Source organism: Physeter macrocephalus, chromosome 6, assembly GCF_002837175.3.
Source record: "Physeter macrocephalus isolate SW-GA chromosome 6, ASM283717v5, whole genome shotgun sequence".
NCBI lineage: Eukaryota > Metazoa > Chordata > Mammalia > Artiodactyla > Physeteridae > Physeter > Physeter macrocephalus.
In genome coordinates, this window is record NC_041219.1 from 29,502,434 (window position 1) to 29,528,247 (window position 25,814).

The 25,814-nt window shown below is 44.3% G+C and overlaps 1 protein-coding gene across 1 annotated transcript; it reads right to left on the reverse strand.

The window, feature by feature from the left end:
• Window positions 1-1,435: 1,435 nt before the first annotated feature.
• Window positions 1,436-25,536, reverse strand: HAL (histidine ammonia-lyase). The gene is made up of 20 exons (XM_007125131.1): window positions 25,288-25,536; window positions 24,527-24,587; window positions 24,393-24,420; window positions 23,983-24,057; window positions 23,818-23,890; window positions 23,659-23,725; window positions 23,328-23,365; window positions 22,359-22,484; window positions 20,050-20,189; window positions 18,090-18,137; window positions 17,293-17,440; window positions 16,204-16,299; window positions 16,048-16,106; window positions 15,092-15,172; window positions 12,272-12,337; window positions 12,030-12,195; window positions 9,388-9,522; window positions 5,385-5,493; window positions 5,216-5,285; window positions 1,436-3,010 (listed from the first exon to the last, which is right to left on the reverse strand). The coding sequence occupies exons 1-20, from the start codon at window positions 25,532-25,534 to the stop codon at window positions 2,870-2,872; spliced, it is 1,974 nt and encodes a 657-aa protein (XP_007125193.1). The 5' UTR covers window positions 25,535-25,536; the 3' UTR covers window positions 1,436-2,869.
• Between the last annotated feature and the right edge of the window lie 278 nt (window positions 25,537-25,814).

Below are 25,814 nucleotides of genomic sequence, written 5' to 3' on the forward strand. Positions count from 1 at the left end.
CAGAATGAAGTAAATATTCTCAGAAAGAGAAAAACAAATACCGTATGCTAACACATATATATGGAATCTAAAAAAAAAAGATGGTTCTGAAGAGCCTAGGGGCAGGACAGGAATAAAGACTCAGACGTAGAGAATGGACCTGAGGACATGGGGAGGGGGAAGGGTAAGCTGGGACAAAGTGAGAGAGTGGCATGGACATATATACACTACCAAATGTAAAACAGATAGCTAGTGGGAAGCAGCTGCATAGCACAGGGAGATCAGCTCGGTGCTTTGTGACCACCTAGGGGGGTGGGATAGGGAGGGTGGGAGGGAGATGCAAGAGGGAGGGGATATGGGGATATATGTACACATATAGCTGATTCACTTTGTTATACAGCAGAAACTAACACACCATTGTAAAGCAATTATACTCCAATAAAGATGTTAAAAAAAAAATAAGGAAGTTCATTAGCTCCCCCTCGGAATTTCACAGGAAGGACAGGCTTCGGGAGTGGTTTACTCAGCCGCTCAGTAATCCTGAAGACCCAGATCCCTTCCCTCCCTCTGTTCTGTCCTCCAGTGTTGGCGGTGCCCCAAGGCCAGGTCCCCCCAGGTGTGGCTGACAGGCAGCAGCCAGAGGGGCTCTCTGTCTTCTCACTGAGGTCAAGCAGGAGAGGGAGAAAGCCTGGCTGTCATGGCTCTCAGGAGAGAAAGCGTTTTCTCAAGCCTGCAGTAAAATTCTTCTGTCTCATTGGCCCAAATTGCAACCTCCGCTGTCTCTTGAACTAATCACCCAGTAAAGGGACTGGGACCCCCTTGAGACGAACCAGGCCCCGTGCCCTGAGCTGAAACGAATTTCCTCCAACTCTTTTTGTGGTTTTGTTTTTTGGTATAATTTCAGTGTTTCCATTTAATAAGTTAATACCTTCAACCAAAGTAAACCCCCAAATGCAAAATGATCGTGCTATTCATGAGATAATTAGAAGGTTTAATAAAAAAGCTAATAATCCAGGGACCAGATTCAGAAAGGAGACACAAGTTTAAAGTAGTAATGAAAAGTAGCTTCCTGGGAAGTTTGCAGGTTATGTGTGGAATTTCATGTATGTGGCAGACTGTGACAGCTACAGCCCCCAAACCACACGCCCACGCCCTTGTGTGTTACTCTCCCAAACTGACTTGGGCTTGATGCGTGACTTGCTTTGGCCAACAGGACATTAGCAAATGTGGCACAAAAGAAGCTTGAAAATCCCCTGCGCTTTGGGGTTTGCTCTGTGGCTGCCCCAAGAGAACAGGCGATGAAGCCCAGGTGAGCTCACTGGGGCAGAAATCGTGATGCCTCCAGCTCTTCTGGGCTGCTCAATGGGGAAGAGGGAGAATGTATACCGAATCAATCACATTTTCTAAAGACACTTTGTACCGTGTGAGCATGCACTGACAAAATCTTTCAGAAATGAAACTCAATGACAGAGGACCCCGGAGGACCGCGCGGGCCTGTGGGAAACCAACCCGCCCCACACCAGTGACGAACAGCCATCAGACCACTGAGTTTACTGGCTCCACTGCAGCTCGTGGATAAGAATGAATAAACTTCATTTATGTGTTTACATTTCAGCAAAGAACAGCATCAAGAACCACCTTTCGGCAAACAGGTTCCTCAGCACATTTTGCTTCACTGAATTTTGGTTTGCACTCCTGTCTCTACCTTTCCTGTGGACAGGCTGCAACCTAAGAGAAGACTCTACTGTGAAAAGGCTGTAATCAGGTAGGCAAGCTGGCAAGTGTGCCTGTCCTTTCCTTGACCAGCTGCAGTTGTTAGAGCCATGGTCTCACATTCCTGCACTTGGAAAGCGCCTTGCTCATGTTTGCACAGAAGGGTGCAAAGTCACAGCTTCGGGAAGCCAAGAAGTCATGTGACCCATCCTTCATCGGGACAATTACACTTAAGCCTTTCCAGGAAGTTCTTTATCTTCTTTTTGGGGAGGGGAGGGAACAGATTGGGTAACATCCTAGGGCGCATCTGACCTTTGTCAGTGGGGCCTTGTTTTAATGATTACCATTATAGAGAGGGGGCTGGTTAACTTCTGAACATCAGATTCCTTACCTGTGAAATGAGGAGGCATCTTAAGCTGGGTTATTACAAGAATGTGAATAGAGTACTGACACATGGTAAAGTAGCAGTAACACTAACCTCCTACTCCAGTTTAAGCATCTGAATCCTTTTTCTGATATGTGTAGTGACATCTGATAAATATGAAATGCACAATTCATTGAGAACCACTCCAACAGCAATCTTTATATTCATTCCTTAACTCCTTTACACAGAATCTCTTGTTGACCTATTGACTATTCTTTACTATGATTCAATGAATAAAAGAAAAAGCAGCTTAAGAACTAATTATGACTTAAAAAGTGCTGTTTACAAAGACATATTAAGGAACATTCATCATAGCATGGCACAGTACAATCAGCCAAAGTTAAGTAGTGGAGAGTTTGACAAAGCAAAAAAAAAAAAAAAAAAAGGATTCACAAAAGTCTAATGTTTTTGGAAAACAATGCCATCAATCTGTCTTAAGATTTGAGTTCATCTAATATTGAGTCAAAGGTCCATGCAGCTGTGGTTAGCCTTCTCACCCTTAAGAGTGAGTGGCCTGTAGATTTCGTTAAGAAACAAGAAAACTCCTATAATCTGGAAACACCAGCTTCATCTGTAACCAGTGCTAGATTTAGTAAATGTAATACTGTCACCAGCCTAACCAGAGCAGGTATTAGAACTGAACTATATAATTGATTGATCCACCTGAGAAAGTTCTCAGGTTTCTCCTTCAGCATAATACTGTTTGCTGTTAAACTAAGTACCATCTGATCTGCTAATTTGTGACAAAAAGCATTAAAGATCCTCAGACTCTGAGATTTTGGTCGATTTCTTGTGCAGAAATTCCAATGAAAATGCTGTTGGAGAAACAGGTCTTGATTCCGGAATATGCTCCATTCTGTATTTTTCGATGTATGGTGCAGCTACTTCCCAAACCTGAAATGCAAGGACAAAACAAAGTGTTGACAACATTGTTTTCACATGCCATTAAACATCAACTTCATATGAAGTCAAAACATTATCTCTACCTGACTAGATAACACAGCAGCTGTTTGCTTGCTTTTATTATAAGCCATTTGACACATGATCTGTCAATGAGTCTTTGGTTGCTTTAACAGCTTTTAAAATACAAAGTCCAAAATGTTTCTAAAGTTACCATGAAGGTTTTCAGCTGCTTACTCTTCTAAAGCAAAACAAGCCAGGAAACAAACGAAACCTAGAGAATTCAGTGTGGATGGAATTAAGGAAAGTCGCTCAAGGATGGGACTGTGTGTTTTCTAAGGCAAGCCTTAAATGATAAGAGGCAGTGGATTTCCTCTTTGCTCTCTTTCCATGCCACATGCCCTCTGTTCTTTGGACCCTTGCTACTCAGAACGTGGCCCCTGGACCAGCAGCGTCAGCATAGCTTGGGACAAGTCAGAATGTCAGCCCCACTGCAGGCCTACTGAATCCGAACCTGCATTTAACAAGATCCCCTAGAAATTCACGTGCACTTTACAGTTTGAGAAGCACTGTTTCACAGACTTGTTTAGTGTTTACCTCCACCCACCAACCTATTTCCTTTCAAGCATAACATCTTCTCAAACTAAAGTCCGGCTTTTTGTTTATATTATAGCTGCTTTTAATCTGGTTGCCGCTGACAGGGAAGGAGCATTTCCTATTCTTTTGTATTATCTTAGAAAATGTATTCTTTCAAAAGCTAACCTCCTTGAAAAGATATCTGCACCCCCTGGTTCACTGCACTATTTACAATAGCCAAGGCACGGAAGAAACCTAAGTGTCCATCAATGGATGAATGATACAGAAATTGTGAGATACACACACACACACACACACACACACTGGAATTCTATTCAGCCCTAAAAAAAGAAGGAACTCTTGCCATTTGCAACAACATGGATGGATCTTGAGGGCATCATGTTAAGTGAAATAAGTCAGACAGAGAAAGACAAATATCATACGATCTCACTTATATGTGGAATCTAAAAAAAAAAAAAAAAATGAGCTCATAGATGCAGAGAACAGACCGGTGGTTGCCAGAGGCGGGGGTTTGGGGGAGTGGGTGGAGGGGGTCAGAAGGTACAAAATTCCACTTATAAAGTAAACAAATCCTGGAGATGTCATGTACAGCTCGGTGACTATAGTTAATAATACTGCACTGTATATTTGAAAGTTGCTAGGAGAATAGATCTTAAAAGTTCTTACCATGAGAAGAAAATGGTTACTATGTGTGGTAGTGCATGGTAACTAGACGTACTGTGGTGACCATTTTGCAATATATGCAAATGTCAAATCATTATATTGCAAACTAATATAATGATATATGTCAATCATATTTCAATTAAAAAAAAGGCTGAGCTCTCACACACCTCTCTTCTAGCACCAAAGTTGGCAGCAAGCAAGGGAATTCCCCTCAAAGGGTACAGGGAACACTTAGAAATGACAGGGGTGAAGGTCAAAGGAAAAAAATTGTTCCCCGAGAGCAGCGCATTGGTTCCAGGGGAAAATCAGGCAATTCTAGGGAACATGATACCTACAAATTAAAGGCTTAAAGAACTTTAAAACTATATTTTAAAAATGAGTCCTCATTCTAGGCATCTGTCCCTATCAGATGCATCTGCAGTCAATGTAGCCAGAGGGAAGAAGCAATAAAGAGACCCTGTATCTCACCCAGTGTGATGGGGCAGGACACACCAGTGCACTAGACACATCCAGATCCCTTTGAATAAAAACTCGGGAAATTTGTTTTCTCTTCAGGTCTATACAGTCACTGAACCAGGTGGTGGTGGTGGCGATAGCATTACAGAAAGAGAATGTATTTTTAATAAGAGAGAACCTTCTTGATGGGGAGGAATCCATGAACCTTTCATTTTCTCCCCACAAATACTTGTCCCCAAAGTCCATTTAAAATTCATTCCAGCTTCTAATCCTTAGATAGTCCATGTTTGGGTGCAACATGGGACACTTCAGAGTGTATCGAATAGTTTCTTAGTGACCTTGAAAGTTGCATGAGTACCTTTTGGTTCACTTCCAAGGAACAGCCAGGAAGCAAAAGAATATGAATGTTTTTCCACTCTCCACTCCCACTTTGCTTTCCCATAACGACCCCAAACTAAGGACTAAGCCAAGTAGCCAATTTACCTTCTGCTCTATGAGCAGTCTGTGCGCTGCCTCGATGTCTGGGGCCATGAAGCGATCTTTTATCCAGGGCCTGCAGAGACAGCACATCAAACCATGAGCCAACGTTAACTGCTGCCAGGATTCAAAGTTCTAAAGCAGTGTCACTTTCCAGGAATCTGCTTGACTTTACCTTACAACTGAGCGCACCAGGTCATAGACCCTCTCCAGTGGAGTGGTAGTTTTCAAAGGGCGTAGAAACTCTATCCCTTGGCAGGCTGCAAGAAGCTCGATGGCCAGCACTGAAACAAGGAAGGACGAGGGGACGGCTGATTAGAGTCTGACTTCATGCTTGAGGGACATAAATCCCATGCAAGCTGATGGCCATCACCAGCCAACTAACAGATGGTTGGTTCTCCCCGTCTATGGGTAGACTGAAGATCCCTTGGTATTTGGTTACCATCTTAAATGTGCTTTTCTAACCCCTTGGATGCATCTTTAATGGTGAGAAGGGGAGGACTATCCAGGTAAATCAGCTTTCCCCTTCTCCCCTCAGCTGATCAAGATGGATGACCTGTTTCCTATTTCTACCTTTGTGTCAATTTTAATTTGTTTTCAGTCTTGCTGTTCCCTATGGCCTGAAATACCTGGCAGATAGACTTTCATCAAAGGATTGAAGGAGACAGTGAATGAGCACATGAGTCTTTGGTTGCCCTGGAACTAATTCTTCAATGTCTGTTTCAAACCTTCAAACTTAAAGGCTCCCAAATCCACTAAAACTGAAATTCTAGCCATTGGCATCTTGCCAACTTTAAGTTTCTTGATAAAACAATCTTTACACTGTCTTTTCCTAGCTATGAATGCTTGTGGAATGTACCATACCTTGAGATCCACTATGAATACTGAAATCTAAATCTCTCTACATTTGATACAGTCTAATGAAGAATTTTTTATAGAAATATAATTCAAAATTAAACCACTTTGGGTTCTGTTATTTGCCAAGAAGATAATTTAGAAGCTTAGAGGCCACTTAAGTGATCTCTTCATCAGGCCACTTAAGTGGTTAACCAAAATGGAGTATTAAAAACATTTGACTTCTTGTCTTAAAATTTATAAAGCACATTCCAAACTCTGGTGAGTACAGACAGGTCACGATGGGAGAGGATGAAGTTAGAGAATCCGTTAGGACCTGGAAGAAACTTCACATCTTCTAGTCCAGTCCCCTCACTTTACACTTAAGGAACTGGAAACTTTGAGAAGTAAAGCATCTTATTAAATAAGTGCTTATGCTTATTTCATAGAGCTGAAGCTCAAGATCAGAGCTGGCTAATCTTCCTGATTTGCCCTCACCCACATGACACAAACCTGGCCTCTTGGTTGGAGAAATGTGAGTAGGTAAATGGCAGATTTTGCTAGTGCATATAACAGACAGCTTCTTAGGTGGGTTTGCAAGATAAACGTGAAACATGTCAGGAAAACCTTGAGTAACCATCTCTCAGCATTCTGTTAACTGCTCTTTGTTGCTATTCACAACCATACGTTCTCCCTGATGCCATCAGATGGGATTTAAAAACCACACACTTGGGCTTCCCTGGTGGCTTGGTGGTTGGGAGTCCCCATGCCGATGCAGGGGACACGGGTTCGTGCCCCGGTCCGGGAGGATCCCACGTGCCACGGAGCCGCTGGGCCCGGGAGCCATGGCCGCTGAGCCTGCGCGTCCGGAGCCTGTGCTCCGCAACGGGAGAGGCCACAACAGTGAGAGGCCCGCGTACCGCAAAACAAACAAACAAAAAAAACCACACACTTCATTGATACAGATGCAAAGGGTTCAGTGTATCTTGATGTACCTGGATTTTTAAAAATACGATTCTCATTTATTTTGAAATAAGCTGATATTCAGTGGCCTAATAACCACCTTTGCCCTCCCCTTCCAAAAATTTAAATACACTTAAAATATCCTAAGAATCGTGGAATTACCTTCTAGTTTCCCATGAATATTTTCTTCACCTTAACAGAGTATGAGTCACATGAACTAAAACCATCCTGAGCAAATAAGTAATAGTTCTACTTAGATATATTGCAAGGATGTTCTTAAAGTTTTCAGAACTGACGCTATTCATTTTATGGACATCTGAGGCTAATTTAAACCCGTGTCCCTTTCACTAAGAAAAGACTGCTTCTCCTGACCTTACATCCCCTTCCTTCCCACCTCCCCACCATCCCCTGGCCTTGACTGATGTCCGTGCTTGGGCTTCGGACTCCCTCTCACTCCAGATCTTTTTTGGACCGCCACAGGGCATGCGGATCTTAGCTCCCCAGCCAGGGGGATGAACCCACGCCCCCTGCAGTGGAAGCGCCCAGTCTTAACCCCTGGACCGCCAGGGAAGTCCCCACACTGGGTTTTTTAAGCTGCTCCCTTTGAGAAGTTTTCCCTCCTTCCTCCAGTGGGCTGGTAACATTTCAGGTCTTCTTTTCCCCTGAGTGCAACCACCTCTCTGTTCCTGGTGTTCTTCTCACCTGACCTCCTGCAGCCGTCAGCTGCCTCCACGTAGAGAACTGCCCTTCGTCATCCATCCCAGTTCTTTCCTGAGTGTGGGCATCTGTACATCATTGCGACGCATCCCAGAACAATTTATTTTGTGCACACACATCCCCTTTCCTTATTAAATACTGCTCCCCTCTTCCCAATTAGCTGGCCCTATTCGTTTCAGGTCTTAATCTTAAATACTCCTTTGGAAATGCCTTTTCTCATCCCTTCAGACTAGGTCAGGTTCAATTATAGCCTCCTATAACTCAATTCTTTAGTCAGAGTTTTGTTAAGTGCTACAAAGGGTTGCCAAGTTGTTGTTCAATGTCTTCCTCTTTAGGTAGACTCTAATTTCCAAGAGGGCAGAGAATACCTCATTCACCACTTAATCCACTGTGCTCAGTGATACATGCCTTTCCACCCGAAACCAGGCCGGATAGGGAGGAGAAGGGAGTGATAGTAAAGGGTACAAGGTTTCTTTCTGGGATGATGAACATGTTCTAGAGTTGACTGTGGTGTTGACTCACAGCTCTGATATATTCACAACTCTACTAAAACCCACTGAATCGTACAATTTAGATGGGTGAATTGTATGGTATATGAATTATATGTCAACAGAGCTGTTACCAGAAAAAGAATACTCAACTCTCTCACATTTATCTTAAAATAGTGGTATTCTTTTGTCAGCCAATTGCTTCCAATACAGTTGCAAAAATTTAGGAATTTAGAGAACAATGCCTAAAGGAAGGCAGTTTCTCTTTAAGAAACCAAACAAGCAGTGATTAAGAAGGCTGGAAGAGGTCGACTCAACAGGGCTCCACCTATGAACTCTCTTTGCTGAAAAGTCTGGATCTGAACCTCGTCAAGTCTTTAGGACCAACTGCAACACGCAAGAAATGATGGGACAGAGAACAAAAGTACCACCACGAGGAAGCTCACAGGTAAATCCAGAATGTCAGTCTCTGTCAGAAAACTGACGGGGTTTTTTAACTAGTCAATGGCATGAATTAAAAAAAAAAGGGAGAGGGGACTGTTGTAAATGAAAAGAAGCTTAAAACCTGGGCCACCAAATTTAAAAGGTGGGTCTTGAATCCTGATTTGAACAAACTGTAAAGACGTTGAGATAATTTGGGAAAATTTGAATATGTACTCGATGATACCAAGACTTACTGTTGATTTTTGTCGGATGTGATAATGGCATCATGGTGGATAAGAGAGTGTTTGTATTTGAGAGAGAAAGTATGCAGGAAGAAAACATGACAACAGGGATTTGCTTGAAAATAATTTGGGAAAAGTAAAAAAAAAAAAAAAAAAAAATGAAGCAAATGTGTTAACTGTTGAATTAGAGTGAGGCATAGGAAGGTTCCTGGTACTAATCTCTCCACTTCTGAACATGTTTTAAAATTTTCATATTAAAAAAAAAAGCCAGCTGATGAACTGGCTTAGCCAGCAGATGTGGTTCTTAATCTTCCCCGAGCATGAGAACCACCTGGAGGGCTTGCTAAACCCAGCTTGTTCTGCTCTCTTTCCTGGGGTCTCTGATTCAGCAGGTCTGGGACAGGCCCTGAGTTCCCAGGTGATGCTGATACTGCCTGTGGGGATCCCACTCTGTGGACCGCTGGCGTATAGTTTATCAGGGAGGCCTGCATCCCGGACTGGCTGGGGTTACCTTGCTCCACGTGTTCAATGACCCTGAGGGCTTTCCTTGCTGCCCATCCTCCCATGGAGACATGGTCCTCTGTGGCGGCACTGGTGGAGAGAGAGTCCACGGATGAGGGGTGGCATAGAGCCTTGTTCTCAGAGACTGCAAGAGGCCAGAGAAGTTAAGTTAGGGACATACTTATGTATGTTCCTAATAGAAAAATTGCCAAAATGACACATGGCTTCCCAAAGTGCTCCTCGGCATGGGATACCCTCTCCAGGAGGTCTCGGTCGTTATCAAAGCACCAGATGGTCCAAAGTTACTTTGGGAAAAGGAAGAAGGTTGGGTTTGTTTTTTTTTCCCAAAGTGAGAAGGACTCTAAAACTCTAGTGAGTTCTGAGATAAGACCAGGATGGGAACCCTCATATTACAAAGCCAAGTTGAAAACACTAGAAGCATTTAGCATGACAGGGAGACTTGGGGTCAGAAAGGTGATGGTCATTTCCAGGTATTGGAGGACAATCTGATTATGTCACCAGAGGAGGCGGGATCACAATTCAGGCGTGGCGTTTGGGGATTGAGGCTGGACCCACAGATCTTGAGCGAGAAGATTTACAGTTGAGACCGTTCAATGATGACATAAGTGGACGTACTGGGTTTAAGCAAGGGCTTGAATGACTGCGGGGATGTCTTGGGGAGGTGGGGGGAAGTCTAGAGTTGGCCTAGGTTGCTGTCTCTCAAACTTTATCGTGCAAATGAATTACTGGGTCTTGTTAAAAGTGCAAATGTTGAGTTTTAGATGGGGCCTGATATTCTGCTGTTCTAACAAATTGCCGGTGATGGCTGTATTTTGGGCCAGAGGACCACACCTTAAGTAGCAAGAACCTAGATTACAGAGTTCTTTCTCCCCAGCTTCAGAAGCTGGGAAAGGTCAAACGCAGAGTTTTTTCCCCTCTTTTTTTGAACTTTGAGAGCAGCTCTGAGTGAAGCTGCAGTTCTTTTCTATGCTATAGTGGATCCTGAGATAATATACTATAAACTATGGTGATCCACTCATCCTGGTTTGCCCAGAACTTTCAGGTCTCAGCACTGCAAGTCCTGGGCCCCTGAACCTGCTATGTGGATCACCTGGTTTGGTGGGGCTTGTTCAGAAACGTAACTTACAAGTGGCCAAAAAAAGAAAACCACCAGTTTTATTACAATGAAAGCAAGCTGAGCAACTTCAGATGACAGGGCAGCTAAACACATTCAAACGAGGCTTCCCAAATTCATAACGCTTCTCTGAAAATCAATTACCACCCCCCATGTTAATGTGAGAAGTTGCTGCCCCTTAGAGGGATATTTTAGTAAGGAGGTAACTGAGTAAATAGAAAATACTGGACAGAAAATGAACTCAGTGGCTCTTTGTTGGCTGTGTTGAGTGTTAGTGTGACACTTAACTGAGGAAGGGCTGAGTAGTAATAGTAACAACAACTAATATTAATTTAGTGCTCATGACACTCCAGGCACAGTTCTTAGGCATTCCACGCATTCATTAATTTAATCCTCAAAACAGCCCCGTTGGGTAAATTTATCACCCCCATTTTACACAGGAGTAAACTGAGGGTCAACAGGATTAAGAGACTTGCTCCATATCACGCTGCTGGTAAATGGGCAGACCTGGGATTCGGACCCAGAGTCTATGCTCTTATGAGCCACTATGCTATCCTGCCTCTTGGGTACTTTTGCCAGAAAAAATACCGGATGCCCAGTTAAATTCGAATTTCAGATTAAAAAAACAAATAATTTTTTAGTACCAGATAATATGCTGAATAATTCAAATTTAACTGGGCAGCCTGCATTTCTATTTGTTAAATTTGGCAACCATATTTTAGGATTAAGTATTGATTTAAAAGAGATCCTTATTAATTGAAGTGAGAGCACAAATTTGCCAGCCAAAATGCCTGGGTCTGAATTCTGCTTTACTTTTTACTAGCTGTGCAGTATTGAGTAGGTCACTTAACTTCTTGGATCTTCAAGTATTCATCTTTGAAATGGAGGAAATAATAGTACCTGCCTCTTGGTATTGTTTGACGATTGAGTAAATATAAGTGAAGCCCTTTGCACTTCCTTTGTGCCAGTCTCTATTCTGATGTTACTTCTCTGTCCCTGACAGTCTCGAGTCAGAAATCTGCTATATTAAAGCTCAATTTTCATAGAGGGCATCTTGCTTCTTATAAGCATTTTTGCATGTTGTAATAACATCCTTATGTTTTTAGTGGTTGGTATGTCTTACGGAATGTAGCCAAACTTTAATCATTTGGATCAGCTCAAGTTTCACCAGTAGCTATAAACATCTTTTGCCTTTTTCCTTCTGATAATCTTCAAATTGAGATTAGTGAAAAAACTACAAAGATGAAGTTCACATGTGATGTCACATTGCTTCCTACAGAGAAATCATGGAAACCTCCTTATTTACAACCTCATTAGTGTGTTGTTATGTTTCAGTATAGTGTTGCCTAGGTTTTATTTTATATTTTTTTCTCTAAACCTGCTGCATTTGTATTGAGGATGCACATGGAGGTGGTGAAAACGTTAGATCTCAAAGACAAAATGTGACACTTTTAGGTAAAATGGAAAGGCCTTTAGGTGGATAGGCTTGCATTCTGGGCAAAGTGCAGTGTCCTTACCCAGGGCTGCAGCCGTGCAGTGGGCTATCATGAATCCAGAGTTCAGACCACCTTCAGCCACCAGGAAGGCAGGCAACTCGCTGAGGGAGGGGTTGCAGAGCCTTTCAATTCTTCTTTCACTAATTGCAGCAAGTTCATGGACACCAATGGCCAAATAGTCCAGGGCCTGAAAGAGTGTCTCAATTCAGTTGGCCTATATTAGAATATGCTTTCAGGGTCAGGAGCAATTCTAAAAAGCTTACTTTGGCTGGATATTCACCATGGAAGTTTCCTCCAGAAACAGTCTCTCCCCTTCTGGCAAAGACCATCTTTCAAAATAGGTTAAGGCTTTCACATAACACTTGGTGATCACTTCAAGTATAACTCTTTCCCCAATTGCTCATTTCTAACATTGAGATGGTAGCCCTTGTACAAAGGGAGAGTGGAGAGAAGGAGAGTCTTTCCACAGGCAGGTGTTGACATGAAGGGGTACAAAGGTAAACAAAACAAAAACCTTAAGGATGACTGTGTCCACCCAACTGGGGGTCAAAGAAACATGAAGCATGAAATGATGTTTTCTCTTGGGATGAGAGATCCTCAAGCGCCATAACATTACTAATCTGGTGGTCAGTACTTGCCCTCAAAAAGTTTATAACCTGAAACTAAGAACAGAGATCAGGACACCAGTTTAAAAGCAAATTCTGTTTCTTCACTGGGCACTGCGAGCTTGTGCTCCATCGAAGAACCTGCCGAATGGAAGATTTTGCTGATGAGCAACCACCAAATTGTTGGAACAATCAATTCTGGGAAAATTTTCAGACCTTCTACTCACTGATCCTGTGCGAGTGTTCATAGCAAATGGCGGCCAAGAGGTCACTGCAAACCCACTTAAGTCAGTGGCAACTTTGGACTCACCAAGCATTAATACTCTCAGGGATCATTCCACTCCATCATGTATTTTACTTAAGTCAACAGGAACCCTGGGGCTTCCCTGGTGGCGCAGTGGTTGAGAATCTGCCTGCTAATGCAGGGGACACGGGTTCGAGCCCTGGGCTGGGAGGATCCCACATGCCGCGAGGCCCGTGAGCCAAACTACTGAGCCTGCGCATTTGGAGCCTGTGCTCCGCAACAAGAGAGGCCGCGATAGTGAGAGGCCTGAGCACCGCAATGAAGAGTGGCCTCCGCTTGCCACAACTAGAGATAGCCCTTGAAACGAAGCCCAGAGACGAAGACCCAACACAGCAAAAATAAATAAATTAATTAATAAACTCCTACCCCAATGTCTTCTTAAAAAAAAAAAAAAAATACAGGAACCCTGACAAAGGCAGCAAAAGACTTTCCAAAGAGCTAATTTTCACCTACTGGACTAAAGACTATTCACAACCTATTAACTAGGAACTCACTCTGTGTAGGAAAGGTTCTGACTTTCAAAGAGGTAGAGGTGCATGTGTTACTTAACAAGTTTGGAATTACCCTTCTGTGTGCATATAACTGTGAGCCTCTTAGACCTAGCTCCTGCCCTTTTCCATGGACCCACCCCCAACGACAGGCCTTGGTCTTCTCTCCATTCTCTGAATCCTTATAGCAAGTGATCTCTGCACCAGTTTACAACTTAAGCAACATCTGTTCTCTAGTTGTTCCACATTTGTTTGTTGGCTACTAGGTTATAGCAATTAGAAGTTAACTCCTATAATATCCAGCAACTATGTAATAGGTGGTCTATATATGCAATAGAAGATTGAGAAAAATATTCTTTCGGGTAACACCAGTATTGCCGGAGAACTCCCAAATATTAGCCAACTGGAAATTCATCAACAATTAAGAATCTTTCACTGAGAAAGTAAAGGACTTTCGGCTGAAATTTTTGCTGAGGCAAGTGGTGGGGGAAGAATTTAGCAGGGAATGAGCCTCCCTCCCTTGGCCAGTAATTTAATGGTATTTTTGTTTATTTGTTTTGCTTTTTATTACCCCATAAGATACCCTTTCAAATCTAAATCATGTAAGTGTAGAATGGATACCTCTGCTCTACAGTGCAAGAAATAAGAGATGAGAGAAGAATGCACATAGAGTTCATGAAAACTACTTCTCCATTTGGGGGTGGATGGTGTTGAGGAGGGTTAGTGAGTTGAGGGGTATTTAGCTTGGGTCTGACTTAACTGTAAAACAACCTGAGAGGACATAAAACGCACATCCTGAGGTAAGCTTGTCAGAGAAGCCCCATTGAAAAGGTCTAGTGAGAAACCTTATACAGCTGCTCTCTGCTAGCCCGGGCTGTGCAAGGCTTTTAGGGCTACTTTCTCCAATGTTAAGAACTGAGGCAGATGTGGGGTAGGAGAAATAGGTTCCTAAAGGGTTGGATGATCTTCAAAGGCAGTATTGTCTCTGTGAAGACTTTGCCTGTGTGCCTCCTGACCGATCACATCGACTTCTGGGGGAACTAAGCCATCACAGAACCTTCCACAGCAAAAACAAGATGACGCTGAGATACCCACACCGTGAAGGAAAAGAAGGGCTCCATCCTTGAGAGACAGAAGCATTGTTACTCTTCTTTGTACAAATATGGGAACACTGATTTGAGTAAACTCCATGTCAGAAATAAACTCAGGATGAGGAAAGCCATAACTCTTTGATCAATACTTAGGTAAGTGTTAAAAGGTTGCCTCTGTTTAGTGCACCATGGTATCACTAGCCCTAGGAAGGCTCACATAAATGCCATCCTACCCAGGGTCTCTACAATCACACTTGTGATGTAGATCTTCATCCTTTTACCAATAACCTCAGCAGTGGGTTTTAGGGCAGAAGTCTTCGTGAAACCCTGCAGCCAATGTTGGAAATACCCCCTTTAATCTTTCATCTGTCAGTTTTGGAAGCACAGCACGTTAGACTCCGAACCTGAGACTAGGTTCACAGATCTGCCTCTGCCACTTACCAGCTCGGCTCTAGAGCAAGGCATTTAACCTCGGAGCCCAAGTACTTAGTCTATGAAACGGAGCAACAGAGAGGCTACACAAAACGATCACTTAGATCTTAAAATGACCAGCTGGAATTCTATAATCACAGCTTAGTAAACCATCAAAAGATACAGGATTATCTGTTGCACTGTTAATTTCTGTGGTAATGATGTTCTTCGCAAATGCTATTGTGTCGTTCACCACACCGTGGATCTAAAAGACAAGATCAAATGAGCTAATACATGGAAGACACTGATAATGGTCCCTGTCACATAGTCTGATATTCTTATTAGAATAGCAAGAACATTTAAACTGGGATTTATTCTTACTGTAGAGCTAATTTGGCAATTCTTCCCCATAGACGTTTTCAGTCTAGCTAAGCTTGAACAGAACTTGCTGAGAACAAGGAAAAGAGGGTATTTATGCTAGGGAGGACTCTTTAGTACCCTACAGATTGGAACCTGGTACAACCTGAAATATTGTTTCACTCTTGAGATGCATGTTAGTCCGTCACTTAACTAATTGCCATTTGCAAATGAGTTGGAACATCTGCAATATAGGTTGCCTCAAGCCAACCCAGGTCATCTGCATTTTATATTTAAGGTTATGACTCACAGATTCATTTATAATGGTTTATGTCTGCCTATTAAATGCAGATAAGATCTAACCATGGATATGCCCTTGAATTGTGGTTAGATTTTCCCATGAACGTTCCTGGCAGACTGCTTCTAGTTCTATCTAACAGGTAGAGCCAGTAAAACTCCATTAACTGGTTAGGATGATGCTATTACTAAGAATTTTTTAAAGTTAGGGCACTAAACCAAAACAACAAGCTGTCCGTCGGACTTCTCTACACGGGAGTTGAGCAAAGTAATTCAAAGGGAAACAAGCAGCTTATCATATAGAACAGAAACTTTACGATAATTGGAAAGTGGAAGTATTACATATACATCATTTTTAATAGAGGCAGTAATGAAATCTGGACTACTGCTGACCATTACATGACTTTCTAACACCTTCCTCCCTTTCTATTCCCCACCCCGACAAACTGGGGGAAAGAATAGAAACTTGTTAGCTTTTTTGTTTACCTGCGGACAGCAGCGCAAGGTGTAAGCATCCTGAACACGATCACAGAACCTGTGACTTTCTGTGGAAAAGATACAGGGATGGCAGGGGGCATGTTAGCAGTTCTTTCCAATTATTTCCAAAAGCAAATAAGCTCACTCACATAGGCACGCCCAGACCTGCTATTTCAGATGGGTGGTGATCTGAGTCCAAGAGGGACCGAAACCGAAAAGCGACTTCAACTTGCCCACGATGAGGGCGAACAGCGTGAATGTCTAGAATTGATGAAAGAGGAAAAGTCTGAGCAATTCTTATATTGAATGAACTACCATCGCTGGCACAGAACCATCCACTGTGCTGACACAGCCCTCAAAAGTCCAGGGGTCCTTAACCATCACTCAGGATTAGAAACTTAACTCCAAAGCAAGATTTTCCTTATGGACTTTATTCTTTCTACTTTAAATATCTGAGTGCAAACTGTGTGTTGAGATCTCTGGGAATTCAACTCAAGACACTGGGCCTACCCTAAAAAGATTTAGGCTCATAATGGAAGGGAGCTCAATAGTGGCCTAATTTAACTAAGTCATTTTTAGACAGTTTTTTTGGTCCTACTACATAGAGGAGTAGGGAGTCTTTCCAAGTCATTATTTTCTAGAAAAGCTACCACTTCTACAATTTTTCTCTCCCGATTTTCAAATGGGGACCAGCACTAATCCTACTCTAGTTCTCAAATGCTGCCCAGAGATTCTTTTTTTTTTTTTTTTTTTTTTTTTGCGGTACACGGGCCTCTCACTGTTGTGGCCTCTCCGTTGCGGAGCACAGGCTCCGGACGCGCAGGCTCAGCGGCCATGGCTCACGGGCCCAGCCGCTCCACGGCATGTGGGATCTTCCCGGACCGGGGCACGAACCCGCGTCCCCTGCATCGGCAGGCGGACTGCCAACCACTGTGCCACCAGGGAAACCCCTGCCCACAGATTCTTAAGACAACATGTAGTTTGATGGGAGTCAGAGCTGGTGATCTGGGGCAGGTCACTCAACCCTCTGGGTCAGCATTTGTCTGTGAAACATGGTCGTTTCAAGGGTCAAGTGTGGCGTAACTTAGATGAAGCTGCAGCAGTCCTACGAAGGCACAGGCACTTGGATTTTCTTCTTCCCTACCATCTACCCCCACCACTCCCGCGTCTGAACACCTTGACCAGCCTCCCCTCCCCCCGTGCACCCGAGCTCTGCCTGAATGAATAGCAAACCAGCGGAAGAGCCATGCTGACCAGTATCGAAGGCTTTGGTGGTGCCCTTCAACACCTCGAGGGTCAAGGACGCCACTATGTCAGCCTGCCGAGCAATGGCACTGGCTCTCTCCACAGCTTCACAGCCCAGGGAGGTGATCATCTGCGTCCCGTTGATGAGCGCCAGACCCTTTGTGGAAGGGGAGAGAAGTTTCCTAACACTGTTTGTTGTAACAAGTGTATGTGCAAGTTGATTTCATATCTTTGGCTTTCATAAGAGAAAAGTTAGCCTGTCAGCTGAATGATGTTGATCCATGGTTTCTAAAGTGCAGGGCAGTAATGCTTATTTAAGTATGCAAGGATGAAGTGCCATCATATGTGAAATCATTAGTATAAATCGAGCAGATGGAATAGCTGTTAAGTATCCCCGTCATTAAGGCAGCAGTGGTGATCCAATGTAGATGGCATATCAAATCTTTCGCTCTTAATTATGCTACATTTCTTCAACTTCTCATCATTATAGACAAGACACCTGGAAAAATTTCTGGTCCGAGACTCTTGGCTTAGAGCATCCCAAGGGATGTTGGCTTACAGCATCTCTTAGGGGTCCTTAGAGATCCCGATTTGAAGTTTAAGTTCTTCTGTAAGAGAACCCCTAGGCATCTGTGGCCTGAAGAGTCTTTTCAGTGCTTATGGCAGAGCCCTTTCTTCAGTGCCCAACTTAAGCAAACATGGAAGCTATGTTTATTTTAAGAAACCAGTGAGGCTGATATTAAGACTGAAAATAGCTATTAAGTAAAGATTTGTTAAAGAGAACAAATTTTCCTTAGTCTCCTTACCTCTTTTGGCTTCAAAACTATGGGTTTCAATCCATGAGCTGCCAGGACCTGTAGAATGATTTAAAAGGTAAAAATGGGTATCAAATGAAATACCAGCGTATTTCTAATTTCATGTGGAATCCAATAAAAGACTTTGTAAGCCCAAAGGCCTGTCTTACAAAAGATTAGACCTCCGTGAATTGGTTCTGTTTATCTTCGCTGGTCTATCCTCTAGTTCCGTTCTTTAGTCTGCAAGCAGACTTAGCTTTCAAGTAATTTTTGTACCTACGTCGGGGGCTAGTGTCTACAAAATCAACCCTGAATGTTGGTTTCTAGGTCCTTTGCGTTCAGTTTCCACTTTAGTGATTCACTTTTTTTTTTTTTTTACTGCTGCTTCCTGAGCAGATGCACATCCAGATGCAGGTGCGCTAAGGCTGAGCTCCAAACTCTGTCCACATTCCCTGGCCTCCAGAGCTTGACCTAGAAAGTCCTCCACCCTCGTCCTACTTGTCTGAACACTAGCAGAACCTCAGAGCAGGGCTTCTCGCTTGTATGGCAAATGTGTGAGCACCAGTGAAGAGGGACTTATGGGCCCAAGAGATGGACACAGAATCCTGAGGGGAAATGGGCAGAATGATCTTCCCCTGAAATAAAAGAAGTGAAAGCAATCACGAGGTTAAGGTCCCTCTAGGGAAGAAGGAAGACACAGAGGCAGGACCACGGACTCTGTCAATTTCACAAGCTCATTAGAATATCTATCACATGATTAACTCTGTCCCAGGAGTGGGGCTGAGGGTAGGAACAATGGAGACAGACAAGCTCAAGGGCAAACACAGTCATAGCATGTTAAGTGTAACAGGAGGTAGGAAGTGGGTAAGGTTCCGTGGAAAATAATCACAGAAGATGCTGGGAGGGCACAAAGGAGGGGCAAAAGGGACTTGACGGGGTGGGCCTATAGGGAAAAGAACCAGAAGAGCAGAGAGGGAAGTTTCTCAGAGGACTTATCGGAAGCAGGAAGAGAAGAATGGACATGGCTGGTCCCTCTGTCTGGGACACAGGGCACTCCAGCTGCAGGCCACCTCTCGCTTCTGTGATGTACAATGTTGCTGGGGAAGGATTTGGCTGGGGGGGGGGTGTGGATATGACAAGCAAGACTCTTGTAAGCCACTTCAATTTTGGACATCATCCTGAGGACAGTGAGAAGCATTACACGTTTTGGCCAGGACATGCTTGGATTTGCTGTGTGAAGTTGGTTGTGGGAACACTGTACATAGAGAAGTAATCAAGATCAGTCTGCATAGAAGGAAGGTGATCTGGAACCCAAACCCCCGAAGGACTATCTGTTCCCTTAACTTCTTCCTCCTTGGTCCTCTGCCCCTTCAGTTACTGTTAGGGGACCTCCCAGCAAGAGATCAGAGACGACACTTCAAACAGTTCTTTGGGCTGCTCTGATGAATTTGGAGATGAACGAAGAAAACGTGAAAGCTTTATCAAAAACAAGCCTTTCCGATTGGCCAACAGATGACAGCTTGCGGGGGAAGGGGGGAGTGGAGCCTCCTTTCCAGAGGTTATAAGTCAGTGCTATGATCTACAGCTCTGTACCTATTAGACCAGCAAGTAAATAAACCTGCAACAACACGTGACCTGGATAGGCACTGGAAATGTTTTAGATGCAGAATAAATTCCCACAATTAACACTGGCTGCTGTACCTTTTTACCAAGGTGATCTCCAAGTCCAGAAGGCTGACAGTTGCATATGGAAGCTAAGAGCCTTGCCTAGTTTGACATCTGTACTGCGCTAAGGCTGAGCTCCTGACTCTGTCCACACTTCTAAGCTTCAGTTGTCACAGCCATAGAATAGGGATAACAGTGGCTCCCTTGTCGGGCTGCTGTAAGGATGGAGTGCTAGAAAGCATGCAAGTACGCCTGGTGTCCAGCCTCGGGAAATTACTGCAGGTGGAAGCTGTTATTAAAATCTTACGTATTTAGCGTCAGCCCAGCCACTCTTCGGAGACCACATCTTCCCTTCCCCGATTAGCCCAAGAGCAAGATGAGAGAGTGGGGCAAGGTCTCCACTGGCACCGACAGTTCCTTTCTCTGGAACATAGGGCAGGCAGGAGGCTGGGAGAGAAGGAGGCACCGGTTACTTCAAGAGTACTTCGTTCTGGCCATTCTCGCTTTAGGGAAAGACAATTCCTTAAGCACAACTAATGCTTAAGGGACCTGGCTGAACTGCTATAGAAAGAAAAAGGAGAGGGGGGAGAAAGAAAGGCAGGGAAGAGAGAAAGAAAGGAGGGAAGGAAGGAGGACCCTCCCGGGAGCAAAGCTTTCTCTGTAAGCCACTTTAAGTTTAGACTTTATCCTAAGGACAACGGGAAGCGTTACAGGTTTTAGCCAGGCCATGCTCGGATATGCTGTGTGAAGGGGTTGGGAGAACACTGTACATAAAGAATTAAGATCAGACTGCATGGAAGAAAGGTGATCTGGAACCCGTACCCCCATAATGACTACCTCTTCCCTTAACTTCTTCCTTCTCCTTGCTCCTCTGCCCCTTTGTTTACTGTTACTGTGCATGTTCTAATCTGACCTAGAAATTTCTAGAAATTCTAGCAATGTATCTTAAAGATGTGATCAGGAGCTAGCTGTTATTCTTGCTGCCTTATTTCTAAGAACATAAAGTTTAAAATGATCCAGATAGGAAATTAAGAGACTTTCATAGGACTGATTGGTGTATGTAGCCATTAAAAACTATTGGAGAATGTTTGAAAACATGTAAATGTTTAATTAGAAAAGTAATACAGGGACTTCTCCGGCGGTCCAGTGGTTAAGACTTCACCTTCCAATGCAGGGGGTGCGGGTTCGATCCCTGGTCAGGGAACTAAGATCCCCCATGCCTCGAGGCCAAGAAAACCAAAACATAAAACAGAAGCAATATTGTAACAAATTCAATAAAGACTTTAAAAAAATACATTAAAAAAAAGTAATACAAATTGTTCTAGAAAGATAAGGTGCCCCAGGGTTTTAACAGGGGTTCTCTGGGGAGGTAAAGTCATAGTCAAATTGCTCTGTTCTCTTCTGCCCAATTCCTGGCCACCCAGTCTGCCACCTCACCAGCACTTATACATGGACGTGTACTGTTTTGGAGGAAATTCCCATTAAGTTACTCAAAAAGGAGGTGACATTTCCAAGGTAAACTGATAGCAGTTTTTTTCCAACTGCTACGTAATGTCAGTAAGATAAAGCAGTGCCACCCATAGGTCAGCTTCCAGGTCATAGTTCACCCTGGGGAATTCTCAGAACTCGAGGACCCAGAGGTACCCTGGGCTCACCCATAAAGCACAGGTGGGTTCACGGCTGAAGTTGCACTATCTGGGATTTTAGGCGTATAGTCGGGCAGACTGGGTGGGAGTAGAAATAGGTGTTGAATCACTGCTGGTTGGTTCAGCACAGCCTTGTATGCTATATATTGTTCATTCAATTGCTATTCACTGATTGGCATATCACAGTTATATGTCACTTGTGCCTAAAATCTAGCATGTGTTTTGCTCTGTGTGACTGCCCAGCCCTGCTTTTCCTCCCACTCCTTCACCCCAAAGAGTCCCCAAGTTTCCACTGACCTAGAATGTTTATCCTTATTTGTGGGAAGGGACAATGGCCTCCCACCCATGTCAGATCTCATCTCCACACTAGAATTATCCCAAGAAGCAAGCTCCGAAGAGTTGAACTGCCTCCTATCTTGGCAGTAGACAGCTTCCTGATCACAAGCAAGTCTTTCATCTTCATATTTCTGTTCTACCTTTGTAAGAGATGGAATTTCAGTCATTCAAGTCTGGCTATCCCACCCCCTGGGGAGCATGAAGATTTCAGATTCCCAGGCACCAACCAGAACTACTGAATCCGTCTTTGGGGTGGACATCCAGGAATCGTTATGTTTCCCAGATGATTTGATGCAACTTATCTAACCACATTCAAACACCACTGAATCCAAGGTTCTCTCCAGCCCTGAACTTAAGGCCAGACTTAAGGGGCTTGTTCTAGTCTTAAAGATGCCAAATGCTAAGTGAAGGCTGATAGAGAATGGGTGAAAGTCCACAGGAGTAAGAGTCTCTGCCTCACTCCTACATTGCACCCCCATCTAGCTAACCTCCTTCTTGCCAAGCTCATTTTCCACTCATCTCCATTAGTTTATGTCTTCTTTTCTCACCAATTTCTCACCACCCCGTCAATCAAGTCTACCTGTGGTACACACACAGCCTCATCGGAGGGTCAGTTGGGTATCTGTTGCATTACCATTAAATACTTCGATAACTTGTTTGAGAGTCTCCAGGGAAATGCCACTGTATCCTTTGGCTAAGACATTGATCCTTAAAGCCAAGAGCATCCGACATCTCTCAGGGATTAGTGGCTTCCCAACACCTACAAAACAGAATTGATGTTTTCTCCAAGAAAAACAAAATCTTTTCCTTCTCCCAGCCGTCTCCATCTCAAATTTCTCGCCACGTCTTGGCTCAGATACTTGCACCTGCTTTCTCTCCTGATTCTCTTGCTTCTTCAACTCTCATCTTCCAGACAGATTTGAGAATCCAGTTTTGCCTTCCCACTTCCCCTTCTTGGAAGCGTCAGTGAACGCCCCGCCCTCCTCAATACCCTTAGAATAGCGTCCGGACTCCTCAGCACAAGCTCTCTTGCAGTCTGATGGGATTCTTGACAGACTTTCCCATCTCACCTCGTCCCGAACAGATCCTCCCTGAGTTCCAGCCTTAATTTCGTCCCCTGACTGCATCACTCTCTTGGCACGACGGTATTCACGCTCCCATCCCAACCCCATCCTTTCACCTGGCCCATTCCTTTTTCTGAGATTCAGTTGAAAGGTGGTCTTGTCTGATGCTTTCTGCTTCCCCCCTCTCCGCCACCCCCGCCCCCCCGGCAGCAGAATCGGCACCTACTCCTTGGAATCCGCTAGCTTCTGGACGCTGTTAAAGGATGCCTGAAACTGTGCTACACAGTCCTCCGGGTATTGGTTCCAGGGCCCCCAACCCAACCCCCCTGCAGATACCAAAATCCCCGGATGTTCAAGTCCCTTATATAAAGTGATGTAGTACAGTCGGCCCTCAGCATCTGCGGGTTCCTAATCTGGATTCAGGAACATCCCAGGCTGGTTGAATCTGGGAATGCAGAACCCGGAGATACGGAGGACCGACTGCACTTCATTCAAATCAAACAAGATCTAGGAGGCACTGAATGTTTGGAGTGAGTTACCTGAAGAATGTGAACGTACTAGGTTGACCTGGAGCTCCCTGGAAGAGGAAGAGAAAAAAGCCCTCTTAGATACCTCACCGTGAAAATGTTCCCTCAGCTGGGAACATAGTTAAATCTTTGGAGGGACAGAATAGGCATGATGGGGCAATGGAAGAAACCAGCAAGTCTGTGTTTTCTATATCAACTCCTGTGTGAGTTAACCCGAGCCTCACCCTCCTTATCTGTAAATTGGGGCAAATGTTAATTAGTTCTGTTGTTGAAAGAAATCTCCAAAATGAGAATAAGTGGCATGTGACTGTGTGTGTGTTTGGTGGGGAGGAATCAAACTTACTCTAGTTTACTGACAGGAATTACAGTTCTGGCAAATTTCCCAAAACCTGTAGTAATGCCGTAAACAACTAGAATAAAAACCAGACGTTATACAATTAGACACAGGCGGCATTTTTTAAGCCTATAAAAAGAACTGCGTAATACAAAGAGAAAAGGATACCAGTTTTTTCTTTCACGATGCTTTCTATGACTTCCCTGGAGTTTTGCACCTTCTTTTCAGCAGTGGGGGTGAGCTAGGAAAACATTGGTCAGAGCTGAACATGTCAAAGATTTACACGTGCCACGAAAAAGGTCAGAGGATGTCCTTCCCCTCCCTCCAGCATACCTTGATTTTGTAGTGTCCCTTGCCCAAGTTGACCAGATCCTCTGTGGTCAGGCTGTCCCCATCTAAGGCAATGTACTGCACAAAAGAAGGGAATCTCCGTGAGTGCAAACAGCTTAGTCGCTCACAACAGTAGGGAAGCCTGAAGCAGAATAAAGCTCTGACACGTCAGAGATTTTATCACTACTATCAAACACTAATGTGCTAGTTACAAAGACAGCTTGCTGAAGAGGAGGTTGAGGAAGGAAAATTAGAAGTGGAAAAGCATAATGCCTTTCCCTATTACACAGAGCTGGATAAAGCCCTGTCCTCATTGATGATGCTTGGTCATAAATTTTTTTAGCCCTCCTCCTCCTTAAATGGGGGTGGGGGGACTTAATTTTCTTAAAAAAAGGAATTGGTTTGAAACTTACCTTTTCGGGTTCCCGGTATTTGCTGTATCTGTAGTCAGGTAAAGGAAAATACTGGGTAGTGTGGAAAAGCCCCAGCCCCATCATTGGCAGCAGTAGCCCCCAGAGCAGACCCACAAGCCTGCAGGAAAGGATACAGGTAAACTCCTTCTGGTTGCGATGGAATGAAGTCGGAAGACATGGCATCCCCTTCTATAACTGAAACAAGAATGCAAGAGAGACCCCTTAGGGATCCCAGTGGAGAGCCACTTTTGGCATTACTGCTAAACCAAGAAAAGGGCTCTTCAATTGCCTTCGAAATTCTACAGAAATGGCTGCTTTAAAACGACTTCTCATGCTTTTAAATTTACAAAGGAGGAGAGCAAAAGGCAGAGATGTAGGTGCCAGGCATGCATGAAAGGGTTTAAATGAAAGTTCAAGATCCAACCCCACCTCCATCCCCATCACCGACTTTATCTTGTTTTAAATCTATTGTTTTAATATTTTTAATATATTTAATATTTAAATCTATGTGTTTTTAATATTTGATAGTTTTGTTAAACAAAATAGATTTAATTTTGATTTAAATCTATGCTACTGGCCTCCAGTCTGGTGAGGTTCTTTTGAAGGGGCTAAGGGATTTTCAAAATGATTCAGTAACTGCAAAAGGCTTCAGCCCTGCGGTCTTGAGTTCAAATCTAGTCTTTGCTGCTAGTAAGAAGTCTCCTCCTTTCCGAGTCGGGCTGCCTCGTTGTAAAAGGTGGATAACACTCCTGCCTTCCTCGCAGGGGTGTGCAAGGACCCCGCCCCCATCCCCGCTCCCCGCCACCACCACCCGCCCAATTGGGGAGGACAAGGGACCGTCCCTCCCGGGAATGCCCGGCCAAGTGATTCGCACCCCTTCCCTCCGGCCACTCACCCACTTCCACGAACTCGTTGTCCTCCAGGGCCACCTCCAGCGGGTCCTCGTGGTCCAGCAGGCCCAGGCCCTTGCAGCGGCGCACGAGGAAGCTCACATTGTCCACCGAGGCGAAGCCACCATTGTCTGGCTTGTTCTTGATGTACCTCCGCACGGCCTCCCGGCCCAGCCAGCCCACCGTGAGCTGCGCATCCTGGCAGGGCACCGCCAGCCACTCTCCGCGCACGTGCACCGTATACCTGGGCATGGTGTCCGCTGGCGACGGTCACCGGGAGGGGAGAGTTTTATCCGGGAATGACTACCGAGGTGTGGTTGATAGGGAGAGTGGGATGGGCTTTCAAAACACGCCCCCTCCCTCGCCTTTACTCATTCACGCATTGGACAAATATTTATTGAGCGCCCCACGGTGTCCCTTTGATTTTTTTGCAGTTGAGCGAGGGGCAGGAGAGCGAGATGCAGGCCGCCTTTCCACCTGCCGTCCAGGTCTGCTGCCAGCAAGGCCTGGGTTCTCCCGCCCTGGGGTCCTA

Excerpts from the sequence above, each read along its gene's own strand:
- HAL (XM_007125131.1), bottom strand. The coding sequence starts at position 25,534 with ATGCCCAGGTATACGGTGCACGTGCGCGGAGAGTGGCTGGCGGTGCCC. Across the intron at positions 24,058-24,392 it reads AATACCGGGAACCCGAAAAG|TACATTGCCTTAGATGGGGA; the intron begins GTAAGTTTCAAA and ends TCTTTTGTGCAG. Across the intron at positions 5,286-5,384 it reads CTGGTGCGCTCAGTTGTAAG|GCCCTGGATAAAAGATCGCT; the intron begins GTAAAGTCAAGC and ends CTGTCTCTGCAG.